General features: G+C 36.8%; 2 protein-coding genes across 3 annotated transcripts; both read left to right on the forward strand.

Moving 5' to 3' along the window:
- The first annotated feature begins 445 nt into the window (after positions 1 to 445).
- On the forward strand, positions 446 to 12779 carry parp6b (poly (ADP-ribose) polymerase family, member 6b). Of its 2 annotated transcripts, none has more exons than XM_008411963.3 (23): positions 446 to 1531; positions 1619 to 1675; positions 2341 to 2418; positions 3025 to 3122; positions 3210 to 3270; positions 4356 to 4446; positions 4516 to 4582; positions 5279 to 5428; positions 5519 to 5651; positions 6888 to 7019; positions 7524 to 7619; positions 7968 to 8060; positions 8132 to 8257; positions 8336 to 8401; positions 8508 to 8575; positions 8675 to 8723; positions 9345 to 9457; positions 9534 to 9606; positions 9690 to 9759; positions 9848 to 9927; positions 10065 to 10128; positions 12317 to 12401; positions 12494 to 12779. In XM_008411963.3, exons 2-23 carry the CDS (start codon positions 1673 to 1675, stop codon positions 12588 to 12590), a joined length of 1893 nt encoding a protein of 630 aa, XP_008410185.1. In that variant the 5' UTR covers positions 446 to 1531; positions 1619 to 1672; the 3' UTR covers positions 12591 to 12779. The 2 variants fall into 2 exon arrangements, with proteins under 2 accessions (XP_008410185.1, XP_008410186.1); XM_008411964.3 differs by having other exon boundaries at positions 447 to 1531; positions 3028 to 3122.
- Positions 12780 to 13821: 1042 nt separating this feature from the next.
- On the forward strand, positions 13822 to 15534 carry rpp25a (ribonuclease P/MRP subunit p25, a). The gene has a single exon (XM_008411962.3). It carries the CDS (start codon positions 14117 to 14119, stop codon positions 14747 to 14749), a length of 633 nt encoding a protein of 210 aa, XP_008410184.1. The 5' UTR covers positions 13822 to 14116; the 3' UTR covers positions 14750 to 15534.
- Positions 15535 to 15637: the final 103 nt, after the last annotated feature.

Raw genomic sequence — 15637 nt, forward strand, 5'->3', positions numbered from 1 at the left:
ATTATTGTTGGAAGCTATGAAAGCTTACTGCAAGTTGCCTGAGCTGTAAACAACTATATTACCCATTGAAGAGAGAAGAGCCGATCTGAACGGGGTTGGTGCAAATGCTAATAACATTTTTGGAAGCGTCGCTAATACGGACTGAAAGGCTTCCTTCACTTTCTCCGCAACCATTGCTGAACAATTCTACGGCTATGTTTACACTGCAGATTTGAATACTCAATACCGATTTTTTTTGTGAAATCCCGATCTTTTCAGCGTGTTCATTTGCACTTCCAATTATATTCGACTTGTTTGTGATCTCTGAGCAGCAAACGAGTTGAAAGTGTCCCGCATGCGCTGTAGAGGGCGCTGTAACGTCACACGTAGCGAGCGTGCCAACCGCCATAGAAGAAGAAGAAGTTGTTTAGTGTTTGCGGATGTAAACATGGATGCTAATGGTGGATCATATCTTACAATTTTAAAGTTGTTATTCAGCTGAGCAGTAACAAATTAATCCTCATAATTCGTTGTTTGTCTATTCGACGCAGAATAGTGACGTTTGTCGAGTATCAATGAGGTTCAGGTCGGATGAATGCAACTTAAATTTGAAAAGATCAGATATATATCGCATTTAGAGCCAAATATCCAAGTGGTCTATGGGTCGCATTCGAAAAAAATCCGATCTGTGTTGTTCAGACTGTCGGGAAAAGATCAGGTACGGGTCGCATTAAGGCAAAAAAGAAGAAAGAAAAAAAGTCGCTTTTGGGTTCATTGCAGTGTGAAGGTAGCATAAAGCAGCGCAGAAAATCGACGAAATCGTTTACGACTTCTACTGGTGGCCGATTTGCCCGATCAAAAATCGACCTGAGACAGTCAGAGTGAAGGGGAGAAAGCCAGACAGTGTCGTAAGAGAGACGTTTTGTGAGCAGGCTAGCATGAAGCCCAAGAATCCATGAATTTGTTCTCAATCAACCCCCGACACAAACATCTTTAAGTAGATTACCCCGAGAAGACCTGTCGGGAGAAGAAGTGCACCGATGCACGGAGTCGTGGAAGTATATCTAATCTGACCAGACTGCAGAGCAGCAGGCGACTGCTAACAAGGCTAACTGCTGATTAAGGTCAGCGGTGATGCAGCACAGAGACAGGGTGACTAATAGATGTCAAACAGCGCCTCAGCCGCCATCCATCAACCCCTTACAGCACTGCTCTTTGTTTAAATCACGATGTTAGACGTGACTCGTAAAACTGATTTCATAAAAAAAAAAAAAAAAAAATGCACTCTGAAAGTTATAGAGACAACAAGCAGCGCAGCTCTCTGCTCCTGCTCAGGTGTAAACCGGAACTTCCCCTCAGTCTGAGTCCAGTCATGTGACCTGCAAGCCAGACTGGACATGTGGCGTCCCAAACAGAGAGAGAGAGAGGACTAATGAGCAAGAGCTTCCAGACAGGAAACCCTCTTTTAGCTGGGATCTCCCTGGGAAACCTGCTATCATTTTCATCAATTTGTCTGAAATATGAGGAGGCCGAATATATTCCCAGAGGAGAGGTAAGAGCTATTTTGTATGTAACTTACTGGGTTTATTATTTATTTATTGTTGAGAGCTTATCAAGTTATTATTTTTAATGATTACAGTCAACGTGAGGAAAACGCTCATCACTTCTGACAGAGAATCAAAGAAATGACCACATGGTGAGTCCATAAAATCAACATGTTGTTTTCTCCTGGTTCAGTTTTATCAGTGGTTCACCTGGACTGGATCAGCCCTCTAATATTAAAAATAAAATATAATAAATTTCCCCAATTCACTGCTTCTGGCAAAGTTAATTTGACTATTGATTTATTTTTGATGGGAATAGCAGAGATCAATGAATAAATAACTAAATAAATATAAAAAAATTAAATGTCAACCAAAGCAAGTGCTTATTTATTTAACAAATGGATAAATGCTAGCTTTTGGTTGACATTTAAATAAATAACTAAATAAATAAATGTATGTGTTTAGTAAATAAACATTTATGTATTCAACAAATACATAAATTCTATCTTTTGATTGATATTTTAAAAAGGTATTTATTTATTTATTTTATTTAACAGAACAATATTTCTTTATTAATATTTGTGGATATTAATAAAATACATGTATTTATTAAGTAAATATCTAGATAATTACTTAATAATAACTAAGTAAATACTTAACTATTTACTCAATACATATTTGCTTGTGAGCCCCAGCAACTCTCTTAAATAATTACTTATTTACTTGACAAATTATGAAATCAATTTATACGTAAATGAATAAAAATAAATGAATAAACGAATGCTTTTAGCTGACAGTTCTCCTCTGCTAACCACAGGATGAGTGGCAGCAGTGGGCTGAGAGCTGCAGCGATGAAGAAGGCAGCGACTCAGAGGACTTCCTGTGTAGAATCCAGGTGATTTTCACTGAGACTGTAAAAAATAAAACCTGGCAAATTATATTTAACCCTCTTGTTCCCATCCTGCCAGTCAGACAACATTTTTTTAAATTATGCACTTTAAACCCTGATTGCACAGTCAAAACACACACAGTGTCGTAACTTTCAGACAAAAAGAGGCAGAAACACTCATTCATTGCACTTTTTTATTTTACGGGACAATTTTTAAATCTAAACAAATCAAAGTGGTCTATATCCATAATTCAGGTCATAAGAGCATTAATGTAAAAATAACAGATTGAAAATATATTTTAGCAGATAGAAAAATACTTTACTTGAAATTTCATCTTTTTTGTTAAGTTTTATTCAACGCCATCAGATATGATTGTCTCCTTAAGTATTTCATTATTATTATCATTGTGTATTATTACATAATTGCATCTGTGCTGCAGTTATTTCTCAGTTTAAGTCAAACTGAGACTAAATATTCCCTGCATTTTGCGTTGAAAGCATTTTCTAATCGCCACAGGACTCCTCCCATTTAAAGTATTTCAGCCCTGCAGCTCCCTGCAGCGCCGGGCCATCAGAGCGAACGTACAGTAAGCATATTAGTGTTTGTCTCAGCAGGAGAGCTGTGCCACTGACCTTTACCACCATCACCAGCTGGATGCAGACGTGGCAGCCGTCCGGTCTGTGTACTCAGATGCTGCCGTCTCTGTCAGGTAGAAAAATCTTTTCTTGGGTTCCTGAAGATGTAAAGATCTGAGCTGAATTTTCCATAAAAGTTCCCCCTTTTCCTCTTTTGCTAGGGAATACCCATCCATTGATGGCATGGATGTGGAGCTGAACATTACCCCCCACATTGTGGATGTAAGTTAAATTCTTGTTTATTTCAAAATATTATAACTTAAAAAACTCATTTAAGTTAAGATGATTTATACGTTTTTATATGTTGAATGGAAAAACCTTGATCAGCATCAATTGCTCATTTCTGATCAGCTTCCATCAGTGTTTATGATTTATATTTGTTGATGAGTTCCAAGTCCAAGTGGAAGGACTCCTTTCCATCACCCTAATATTTACGTCCCTCAACAGATTCTCAGCATATTAGTGAAATCAAAATATTACTTCGAATTTTAATTTGATTGTCATTGGTCTCATTTTAATGCAGAAAAAAAAAAGAGGGACAGTTTGTTGAATAGTTTCAAAAATCGCTACAGGCTCAGCTGGTTTTTAGATTGCAGTGGAGTACTGGGGCCACTGATGGTAGAAAGAAATTTCTGCCAAAAAACTCATAAATTTTGAGAATTATCTTAAAAAAAACATCTAGAAAAGACAAGGGAATTTCTGAGTTTCAAAAGTAGAACATTTTTCAGCTGTGGAAATTTGAAATTTTCAAAAGTCAAAAATGTTCAACTTCTGAAACTCAGACATTTCTTTGGTTTTTCTAGAAAATTTCTGAGATTAATCTCAAAATTAATTAGAAATTATGTAAATTTCTTAGATTAGAAAAACATTTTTTTTTTCAACTTTGGAGCTCGGGAATTTCCATGTTTTGTCTAGAAAATTTCTGAGATTGATCTCAGAAGTTTCAGAGTGCTTTGGCTTTATTTTTATCCACGATGGCCCTAATACTTCGTCCTATGAGAGAGTTGGACTTTTAAAAAACACAATAACAAAATTACAGCCCAGTAGGCCAAATACTTTAAAAAGTTAATATCCTGTTTTCAAAAGGTGTATTTAAGGAGTTTTTTCAGTTTTGTTGTATAATAAAAAAGAAACATGAGACTTGAAATTTAACAGTAGTATATTTTTATCAGCTCAAACCTTCATAGACGCTGAAAGCTGACTGGAAGTTATGCAGCTTTCCTACAGTCTTTTCTTCCAAACATTAAAGAAACCAAACAGATTACAGATTTCCGGTTCGGTCTGATCTCAGTGTTTGGTGTCTTCAGGTGGAAGTGGCTAAAGCCTGGAGGATTAATCCATCAGAGCCAATCATCATCCGGCTGCACTTCTCCCCGTCTCAGTACCTGGACGGACCCGGTGAGCCCCAGCAACTAAAACCTCAACCAATCCTCCTGACGTCTGAGTAATCGATGCTTCTCACCACAGCTCCCTCTGTGGACGTTTTCCAACCATCCAATATTGACGATTTCAGTATAGGAAGACAACTGCAAAAGTGAGTTAGTGGATAACTCACTTTTATCCACTAAGAGATAAAAGTGAGTTATCTCTTAGTGGACATGGAGATTTTTTTATTTTTTTTTTTTGCATTTCCTTGCAATAGATTTGGAAATAAAATTCAAATCTGTACTTTACTTTAAAATTGTTCCAAGTAACTGTATGAAAATTGAGCTACTAACTTTGACAGGACATTAGGGCCATTATAGATAGAAAAAAAAGGGGTAAATTTCTCCCAAGAAATCTCTGAAATTTTGAGATTAATCTCAGAAATGTTCTAGATAAAACAAGGAAATTGCTGAGGTAAAAAATTCTAAAGTTTGCGAGAGAAAACTCTGAAACTTTGAGATTATCCTCCAAATTTTATTAATATGAAAACTGGGAAATTTCTGAGATCCAAAAGTGGAAAATATTTGACTTTACTATCTCAGAAAACATGCACTTTTTGTTCAAGAAAATTTATGAGATTAATCTCAATATTTGAGGGGTTTTTTTTTGCAAATGTTTGACTTTTATATCTCAGTAATTTTCATATTTTTCTAGAAAATTCACAAATAAGATATTATGGAAAAGCCTTAGAAAAACCTCATATTGCAAAGTAACGCAAAAGAAAAAAGGAATCTTCCATACATTATTGTAGCTAGAAATAATTCATGGACCTTCTTTTGGTTACCATTTTTCGTTTGTTCCTCAGTATTCTCAGAGTCTTCATATCTCAGGAGTGGAAACATCTGACCAACGACAGCCCTGTTGTCCAGAGAAAGAGCAGACACAGCTGGTTCAGGCCCAGCGGCACCATCAAGAAGTTCAGCGCTCGATTCAGCGTTTGGTTACCACCTTCAAAGTACGGCAAAGCTTCATAAAGCATCTCCTCTCTCCTCTTGAATGGCTCAGTTCATTGATGCATTTATCGCCTTTTCTCCAACATGAACAGGCCAAATGAGATGCAGGAACCGGCTGACAAAGAAAGGAATGCAATGAAACGGAGTCACTTCACCAGTCACACAACTTCTTATGACATAAAGAACTCAACGGGAGAACTGTTCACTTACACAGCTGGAGGAAAGGTTGGGACTTTTAATAATTTTAATAATTTGACGCGCATGCAGACGGAAATGGTTGTGTTGCAAAGGTTTAGCCATTTTATTTACCAAACATGTTTATTTTGCTTGGAATTAAATAAAAATTCTAAACTCAATTTGTGTTAGAAATGTTGGTGCTTAAAGTGGATCCAAAATTAACATTTTACATGTTTTTGTACTTCCATTTGGGTCTCAACTGCTTCTAGAAACAATTCATGCACTCAAAAAAATAATGTATTTGGCAATAAGTTACATTTATTTTTGTTGTCTGGAAAATGACTAAGTCAGAATCAACGGGCACTGGGCTGTTACCTAGCAACCACAGCGGAGCTCCGCCCGTTACCTAGCAACCCAGGCAGAACTCCAGGATGTTTGGTCAGCTGGTTTAATTGCTGTACAATGGCAGCTAGAAAGGACAGTTTTTATAATTGTGTAGCTGTTTATAGCCATTTCAACTGTGAGTGAGTTGGAGGCTGTGGCCAGCAGCAGCTTCTTTGGATTTAAAGTGACAGAGGCCCTAAAATAACTCATTCTGAAAGGAGCTCAAAATATTCAGAACTGAGCAGACAAAAATATTATTATCTAAGAATGATTTTGTGCAAAAAATGTAATGAACATTTTTTATATCCCCCATAATCATATCGTAACCTGCTCAAAGAAGCATAACAGGTCATAAGAAAAGCCCCATTCTCCATTTGAAATTGCTAAATTTGCATAAAATCTGATGTAGATCCCATTGAACAGTCTCAGAAAAACCTAAAGAGAATTGAAACAGAAATAATTTCAATGTATCTTTAATAGTTTATTCAAAAGAATTTATCAACATTTCTAATCTCATTGGTTTCAAAAGATATAGAGAAAGGCATGGAAAGATTAAACCTAAACTGAACTTTCAAATACAACATTTACATTTACAACAACTTAATATACACTGCTCAAAAAAATAAAGGGAACACTTAAGCAACACAATATAACTCCAAGTAAATCAAACTTCTGTGAAATCAAACTGTCCACTTAGGAAGCAACACTGATTGACCCGACGAGGGTTTGATTTACTTGGAGTTATATTGTGTTGTTTAAGTGTTCCCTTTATTTTTTTGAGCAGTATATATATATATATATATATATATAAATATATATATTGATTTGTGTGGCGTTGTTTCTATAAATGGGCTCTGAAAGTTGGAAGTGAACAGAACCAATGTCCGGTTTTTCCTGCAGAGAGTGATGGTCTCAGCGGTCAAATCTCCAGCACATCTGAGCACCAAGCAGCTGGTGGAGCTGCTGTTCACCTCCCAGGCCATCAGACACTGTAAAAGCGCGCCGACCCTCCAGCACGGCTTCTTAGTACAGGCAAGGCGGGATTCTGTTGACGCAAGTAGCGGGATTCTGTTCGTCCTTAATAGCTTGATGCAGCGATGATGTGTTGGTTCAAAAACACACATTCTTGTTTTTTTAAAAAACGAATCTCAAGTCAGCACAAATACTTAACGTTAAAAGTTTAGCTTCAACTTTCAGCCAAAATCTAAAAATGTAAATGTTAAAATGCTCAGTGTTGGTTGTTTTCAGTTACTGTAGGATTTATAGTCAACAATATGGTTTCCCTGTTTTAATCCTCAGTTTTTTGTTTAATTTAAGACACTAACAGCCAGATAAGAGGCGCTGAGAGTCTGGCATTTTTTACTCCTTAGTGTTTTAAACAGCAACAAACAAGTGGAGTTTCTTCAATGCTATAGTAGTGAAATATACTTTAGCCTGTTTAGCTTTTGGTAAAGTATTGCTTTGTAAAATAGTGCTTTATTTTGTTTCCTTCTTTTCTAATGTTTTAAAATAAATCTAATCTGAATCCATGTGCAGATAATGAGGTACGCTGAGCAGAGAATCCCAACGCTGAATGAATACTGCGTTGTGTGTGACGAGCGACATGTTTTCCAAAATGGGCCGATGCTTAAGGTACGACTTCATGAAATTAAATTAGCTGGAGTTTCAGATGTGTGTGTGTATATGTGTGTGTGGGTGTGCGTTTGTTTGTAATACCTTGTGGGGACGATTTTCCTGACACATACTACATTGTGGGGACCGAAGCCTGGTCCCCGCAAGGGGAAACCCTGTTTTTGGGTCAGGGGTTAGAGTTAGGACTAAGGTGTGAATTGAGTTTTAGTTAGGGTTAGGGTTAGGAAAAGGGTAAAGGTAAGGTTTAGGCTGTAGAAATGAATGGAAGTCAATGGAAAGTCCCCACAAAGATAGCCATGCAAACGTGTGTGTGTGTGTGTTTAATGGAGATTCTGGTTTTGTTTGCAGACTGCGGTTTGCACCAGGGAGCTCTGCGTATTTTCCTATCATACGCTGGGCGTGATGTCTGGAGCTACAGAAGAGGTCGCGACTGGTGCAGAGGTCAGCGACAGGCTCATGTCCTGCAGGAGTGATTTTATATTTCAGTATCTCAGTATTTTCTGCTGCTCCAGGTGATCGACCTGCTGGTGGTCATGTGCAGAGCTGCCCTTCAGTCGTCCCGAAAAAGCATCATATTTGAACCGTACCCCTCTGTCGTTGATCCGTGCAACCCCAAAACTCTGGCCTTTAGCCCCAAGGTATCAGCTGAAAGTCACTGCTCACAAACAGCTGCATATCTTTATGTCGTGTTAAATTATCAATGCTTTCTGTGACAGAGGAAGAGTTATGAAAGGCTGCAGAAAGCTCTGGATGGCGTGTTGCTAATCAGGAGGTTGGCTCAGGTGATTGTTTTAAATATAAAAACATGAACATATTCCTCTCTACTTGATGCCTCCCTGACTGTCAGCCTCAATTGGATTGAATTTAATTAGTTTCTTTCGTATTCAGGGTCCATATTCTGAGATAAAGAAGCAAATGGACAAGATAGACCCCCTCTCTCATCCTTTACTACAGTGGTGAGGGCCTAATCTAGACTGGCATTCAAACTGTGTTAAATTAAAACGTGTTAAATCAGAGGGTGTTTTAAATTAATGTCATCTCTACTTTTCTTAAAGGATTTTAGCCAGCAACAGATCACACATCGTCAAGCTTCCACTTAACAAGGTAGGTGGGTTAAAATACTCACAGGCTAAAAATCTTTAAAAGATTCATTTAGAAAAAATATGTACAAAAATGGAGTCTATTCTCAGAATAATAAAATTAACCTAATATTATTATTAGAAAAAAGTTATTACTGGAATAATAATAGTAATAATAATAATAATAATTGTTATTTTGAATGATAAATGTATTACTAGTAAGAAGTTTATTCTAATATATTTATTATTTATAATAATGATAAATTATTATTATTATTCCAATAGTAATTTTATTCTCATAATAAAATTATTAATGGAATAATAAAAAGAATGCATTCATTATGATAAATGATTTGCAAATAAATTTATTTAATTTAATACTATAAAACTCATAATTTTAATAATACATGTATTATACTGAATGTATTCTTTTAATCAGCTTTAATGCATGTATTAACATGTATTAAGAAATTGATTGTTACAACAATGTTATTTTAAATAAATGTATAATAATAATAATAATAATAAAAACTCATAAACAACAATAACTTATTTTTTCTTTATTGTACCGTCTTCATCACCATGACTACATCATGGTTTCCTTTAAAATCTTTATTTTCTCTTTTCTCTCCCGTGAATCTGACAGCACCTGAGGTTCATGCGCACACCCCATCAGTTCCTGCTGGTCAGTGCTCCTCCGTCCAAGGAGGTTCGCTTTCAAACCGCCAGGAAATTATACGGCAGCACTTTTGCTTTCCAGTGAGTGAAATCACGTCTGAACGTCGCACAACGCTTTGACCAAAACCTGATTATAAAAACGTTCTCTTTGCTTCAGCGGTTCTCACATCGAAAACTGGCACTCCATCTTGAGAAAAGGCTTAATAAATGCGTCGTACACAAAATTACAGGTAAACCTAAGAGGAATATTGGCTCCTTTACAGCTTCTGTAAAATAAAAAAGATGTTGAGAAACTTATTTTGTTGTTTTGAAGCTTCATGGAGCTGCTTATGGAAAAGGCATCTATCTGAGTCCCATTTCTAACATATCTTTTGGATATTCGGGTAAGAATACATACTTTATTGCCTTCTAGAAAACTTCTTTGTCAATTTACAGCTTTCGTAAATCATTTTTTATTATCTCCCTGGTTAGACATGGGAAAAGGTCAACACCAAATACCAACCAGAGAGGAACTCAAAAAGAAATACAACAGAATAAATAAAATCGAACAGGTCAGCTTAATCACATTTTGTACTTTAAGAAAATATTTCCTGTTTATTATATCTCTTCGTATATATATATATATATATATATATATATATATATATATATATATATATATATATATATAATCTTTTGCTTGTTTTAGGAGGAACCAGGACAAGCAAGGTTTCTGCAAAGCAGTAATCTGAGCTGCATAGCACTTTGTGAAGGTATTTAGTCAGTTTTATCTGAACTTTACTTTAAGTTGGAACCACATATTTACATACACTGAATAAAAAGAAACACACATTTTATTCTCATGGTCTGAAGTTGAATCTATGGAAGCCCATTTCCGCCATGAAAGAAAAAATAAAAGTCCAACAGGAAGTCATAATTATGACTCTCAAAGTCATAATTTCGACTTTGAAAGTCAAAATTATGACTTCCTGTTGGACTTTTATTTTTTCTTTCATGGCGGAAATGGGCTTCCATATAAATCAGACCAAACTTAGTTAGAATTACCACAATTATTTCTACTTGCTAAATGCCAGAAAACTTTTTTAAAAATTTGTTTGTAACTTTCCTCAAATTAGAAAATTACAACAAAACAAATCTAGAAAATGTTCTTGTCAAGTTTTCTGGCATTTAGCAAATAGAAATAATTCTGATTATTGTAACTAAGGTAAAGAAGTACAGTTTGATCTGATTTAACTGCAGGCAGTGAGAAAAAAATTTACTTAAATATCTGGTTTTAACTGTAAGCAGATTTAAATCCTGGGCACATTTTACATTAAGTATCTGTACTTTCTACTCCACTACATTTCTAAAACATGTTACATTCACGCCATGGTCACATTAAGTTGTTTTTCTTTACTATTTGTTTATTAGTTTGACAGTAATCAATGACTTATTCAAGTTAAATGGTTTAAAAATTATTTTTGGGTAAGAGTTTTGAAAATGGTGTCTAAAATTTAAATATCGTTCACTGTTGATCAATTACAAGGTTGAATAACTGGAGTTGATGAAATGTCAGTGAAAACTGTGTCACAGCATAAACACAGTGAAAACATGCACTATCTGCTCCATTGTTCATTAAAATAGCACATTATTGATGTAGTAAAGAAAATAAACACACAGTAGTCACACTTATATGTTGAGCATTACATTAAGGAATATATTAAACTTTTACTTTCAATAGTTTAAGTACTTTTAAAAGCAAGTACGTACTTTTACTCAGGTATAAATGTTAGTGTGGTACTTTTACTAGATTTCTGGGTAACACTTTATTTGAAGGGGGTGAATAAGACTGTCATCACACTGTCATAAATATGACATGACACTGTCATAAACATGACATGACACTGTCATAAACATGACATGACACTGTCATAAACATGACATGACACTGTCATGAACATGACATCACACTGTCATAAACATGACATCACACTGTCATAAACATGACATCACACTGTCATGAACATGACATCACACTGTCATAAACATGAATAAGCCTTTATGACTGTTGTCATAAAGCGTCATTCGGTAAATTATGACATTTTTAATATAAAGTTTTAATACATTATTCAAAATGTCTTTGTTATGACAACTTGACATTAACCAAGAAATCATTACTGATATAAATTTGTTATAAAAGTATTACGGATTGCACTTTAAAAATTAGGTAACTTTATGTTATTAAAGGTAAAGTTTAAACAGTAATGATTTTGTCATGATCCGTGTTTCTGTGTTTATTTTTGAGTTATTTTCTGTGTGATCCTGTGAGTCCTGTCTCTGCGTCTTCCCCGTTGATTGTCTCCCAGGTGTGTCTCGTTCCCTTGATTACCCCATGTGTATTTAGTCTCACCTGTTGTCTGTGTTCTTCCTCGGATCCTTGTCTAATGTTGTCTAACAGTTTGTTCATTTACGGTCACGTCTGTTGTATGCCACACTCTCCAGTTGAACTGCCAAGTCCTGGATTGTGTTAGCTCGCATGTCAGTTCTGTTTGCTACCGGCATTAGCTGTGTGCTACCTGCTGCCTGTCCTGGACTGTCGAGCTTCATCATTAAATTCACAATTTTCCTCACCATTCCTGGGTCCCAGCGTTTCTCACCACCACCAACCACACCGTTCCTGACAGATTTCTTGGTTCATGTCAAGTTGTCATAACAAAGACATTTTGAATAATGTCAACTTTGTATTAAAAGTGTCATAATTTACCGAACATTTATGACAACAGTCATAAATGTTCATGGCTTATTCATGTTCATGACAGATGTTATGTCATGTTTATGAAAGTGTCATGACAGTCTTATTCACCCCCCTTCAAATAAAGTGTTACCGATTTCTGTCTATTTGTACTTTCTCCACCACTGTAGTTTTACGTCTGATCTAACAGACTTGTCCGTGTGTCGCAGTGATAACATCAAAGGCTCTTCAGAAGCACGGAAACATTTGGGTTTGTCCGGTGTCCGACCATGTGTGCACACGCTTCCTCTTTGTGTGAGTAAAACACCCGGCAGTGTTTATTTCTGCCTCCCCGCTCAACAAAAACCGATTAATATTCCACCACGGTTTGCTTTCTCCTGGAACAGGTATGAAAACGGTCAGGTGGGCGACGTGCACATCAATACGCAAGATGCACAAATCCAGAGGGAAATTTTACAAGCAACTGGTTCAGAGCCAAGCTGAGAGAGCCTGAGTTCACACGCCTTCTGGTGAACCTACACACATTTACTGGAAACCGGAATAACTTTAGGATTTAAGCTGTACACGGCAAATATTTTATATTTTCAAATATATTTTTACAGTATTTCATTATTATGTTTGACAGATTGTATTTTTTGCTGTTTATTAAAGCTGTTTTTCTTTAACCTAAAAGTCCACTTGCTTGGTCATTGTTGTAAAAGGCCTGATCGTATAAACCAAACCATCAAATCTGTAAATGCATCACTCATTCTTCATTCTCGTTTGAGATTTAATGACATGAGGTTTAGTCTAGATTAGTTTATTTAGGATCCACATTTAGCTGCTGCTGTTCTTACAAATCACATGATTTACATCACTAAAACAGCTTTGTGAAATTACATAAAAACAATTTAAAGAATAAATAAACACATTTTGACAATATTGTTAATCGAAAAGCTGTTATAGAATGACATTCAATTCACGTCAAGGAACTTGCATTGTCAGTAGTTGACAAAAAAAAAGGTTTTTATTTGTTAACATTTTTACTACCATTACATATAACATACATTGGCATTAAATCTCAGATAAACCCCTCAGCTGGTCATTTGTGTCTCAGAAAGCCCTTCGTTTTTATTTGGATTCTTACTTTTTTTCCTGTTTTGTGTAGATATCAAAATAAATAGCAGTAGCTTTAAGGTGTGATTGTCCTCATGTCATTCACTGGGGGGAAAGAAGAGGTAGAAGCGGTGTGGAAAGTGTTTTCTGGGTCACCCCAGCAGGCGATGAATTGAAGAGTGGAGAGCTGTGAAGTTGCTGTTATAGCCCAAAGGAAGACATTTTTCCTGGACCATATGGGCCTCTAAAGATAGAGAGGAGGAAATGTATCTTCAAAACAGCCAGCCCTATTGTACCGCAGTGTTTTTTATCCTCTCTTTTTATTAATGCAGTTCATTATCAGCAAAACTGCAGCGTAAGAACGTCAGATAAAACTATCAAGTAAAAATCTGTAAAAAAAACAAACAAAGGAGTTGTTTCAACTACACGCTTTGTTAAATCTCATTAACTCATATTCAGTCATCCGTGTTTCTCAAACACACAGATAAAATCGCTGAGTCCTAAAGCATTTCACAAAATTATATTTAAAAAAAACTGCAATGAATGTGTGAGACTTTGTTAGAGGATGAAAAATGAGCATGTGCCTTTAAGAGCTCTATGTCCCACTCTTCATGTCTTTCTCTAAGCCTCGTGTGTTTGTTGGCATCAGCTGTCGTCAGAGCTGAAAAGAGCAAGGACATCTTTTCTTTCACGACTGTGGGATTAGGAGAAGTGGCTTTCTTACTCTGCAGGCTGTCATCTCAGCTCCAAGAAGACAAAACAAATCGGACAGGCGACCGAGAGAAGATGAAGACAAGTGGAAAGTTTGGATTGCAAAGCAGATTTTCTTTAAGTTTGCTGCTTTTAGACCTCGAGGGAAATGGATTAACAAGCCTCCAGACGCAGAAGAATCATCTTATTTAGTTTCCACCATAATGGAACATCAGTCTTCTTCACTGTCTTCTGGTGTCCAGTTTGCGTCTTGTCCTCCACAACCGGAGCAGAGCGCCCGGCGGAGAATTGGACGCTCCGAGGAGAGAGCCCCTTTTCCCATTCCTGGCCTTGCTGCAGACGTCCTGCACATGCGAGTGAAAGAAGGAAGCAAAATTCGCAATTTACTGCGGTTTGCAGCCGCCCGCATGCAGGGGGAAGGACAGGACAGCAGTGCAGCGGCAGTGAGACAGGTGGTCTTCACAGGCCTGGGCAGGGGCATCACCAAGACCATCACCTGCGTGGAAATCCTGAAACGCAAAGTGGCAGGGCTGCATCAGGTGTCCAAACTTTGCTACATGACACTTAATAAGGTTTGGGAGAGCGCACCGCAGGAAGCGGCGACCACCACCGTGGAGAGGACGGTGCCGGCCATCTGCATCCTGCTCTCCAAAGACCCGCTGGATCCCCAGGAGCTGGGCTACCAGCCTCCACAATCCTTCAGCGTTCCCACAGAGGAAGAGGAGAGACGCGGGGATCTGCGCAGAACAGCTGGCAGGCCGAACTCACTGCACTCTGCCAAGAGGCTCAGTCTGGATGATTGGACCAGATGTCCTTCTAAAACTTATAAAGTTTAGCTAAAAAGCCAGCAAATGTGCAATTACATGTTCCTACTTCGTAGTAATGTTTGGCTGAAAAAAGTACTCGTGTTTTTTGTGAAGTAATTTATAGTGGTGCACTGATTTCTTTAATTTTGGGAGATCGGTGATCGGCCGACACTTACATGTGAAGCCAATCTTATCGACCAGGTTTGCTGTCCTTTTCTGGTCTGCTGTGACAGGGGTTTGACCTTTGACCCAGCAGGTCATGTCTGCAAGTTTGCAGTCAACAATAGTCACTCCACTGTCACCAACTCCGCCATTTTCTCACTGCGTTTAGCGACATTTCAGACAAAAAAAATGGCATCAGACAAAATCAGAATGGGCATTTCAGGCTTTTTAAAGATCGTTAATCAGCGATCGGCCAGAAAACTGCAATCAGTGCACTCCCAGTTATTAGATACTGTTTTAGGGCTGGACAATATGACTGAAAAACATCACAATATAAATGTTTTGTATCTGTCAATATAAATTATGATTATTTTTTTTGTTTGAAATTTTAGTTTGACCAACTTATCAAACTAAAATTAAGTGAAGTAAATAAAAAGCGTCAAGTAAAAAAGAGAAGTAAGATGTATTCAAAAGTCAACTCAATTACAGTGTTGACTTTTTAAACTACTTTGAATAATTAGTTGAGCTTTCTGTACTGATTGGTAGCTAAGATCAATTGGAATGAATGTATAATTGAATTGAGATTATATTTCTGTAAAGTGCCTACAAACACTTGTTGTGAATTGGTGTTAAATAAAACTGAATTGAATTGATTTATAATTTCAGTTTCAAGATTTCAAACGGTTGTTGCTTTATTTAGAGAGAAACATTTAAACAAGTAACCTATACAATCTGCTCCAAAAAGAAATTTGGGCA

This window comes from Poecilia reticulata, chromosome 6 (genome assembly GCF_904066995.2).
Source record: "Poecilia reticulata chromosome 6, P_reticulata-male-v2, whole genome shotgun sequence".
In the NCBI taxonomy this organism is placed as follows: domain Eukaryota; kingdom Metazoa; phylum Chordata; class Actinopteri; order Cyprinodontiformes; family Poeciliidae; genus Poecilia; species Poecilia reticulata.

Coding starts and splice junctions, on each gene's coding strand:
- parp6b (XM_008411963.3), top strand. Junction 8,724..9,344: donor TCAAGCTTCCACTTAACAAG/GTAGGTGGGTTA, acceptor TGAATCTGACAG/CACCTGAGGTTCATGCGCAC. Junction 12,402..12,493: donor TGCACACGCTTCCTCTTTGT/GTGAGTAAAACA, acceptor CTCCTGGAACAG/GTATGAAAACGGTCAGGTGG.
- rpp25a (XM_008411962.3), top strand. CDS start 14,117: ATGGAACATCAGTCTTCTTCACTGTCTTCTGGTGTCCAGTTTGCGTCT.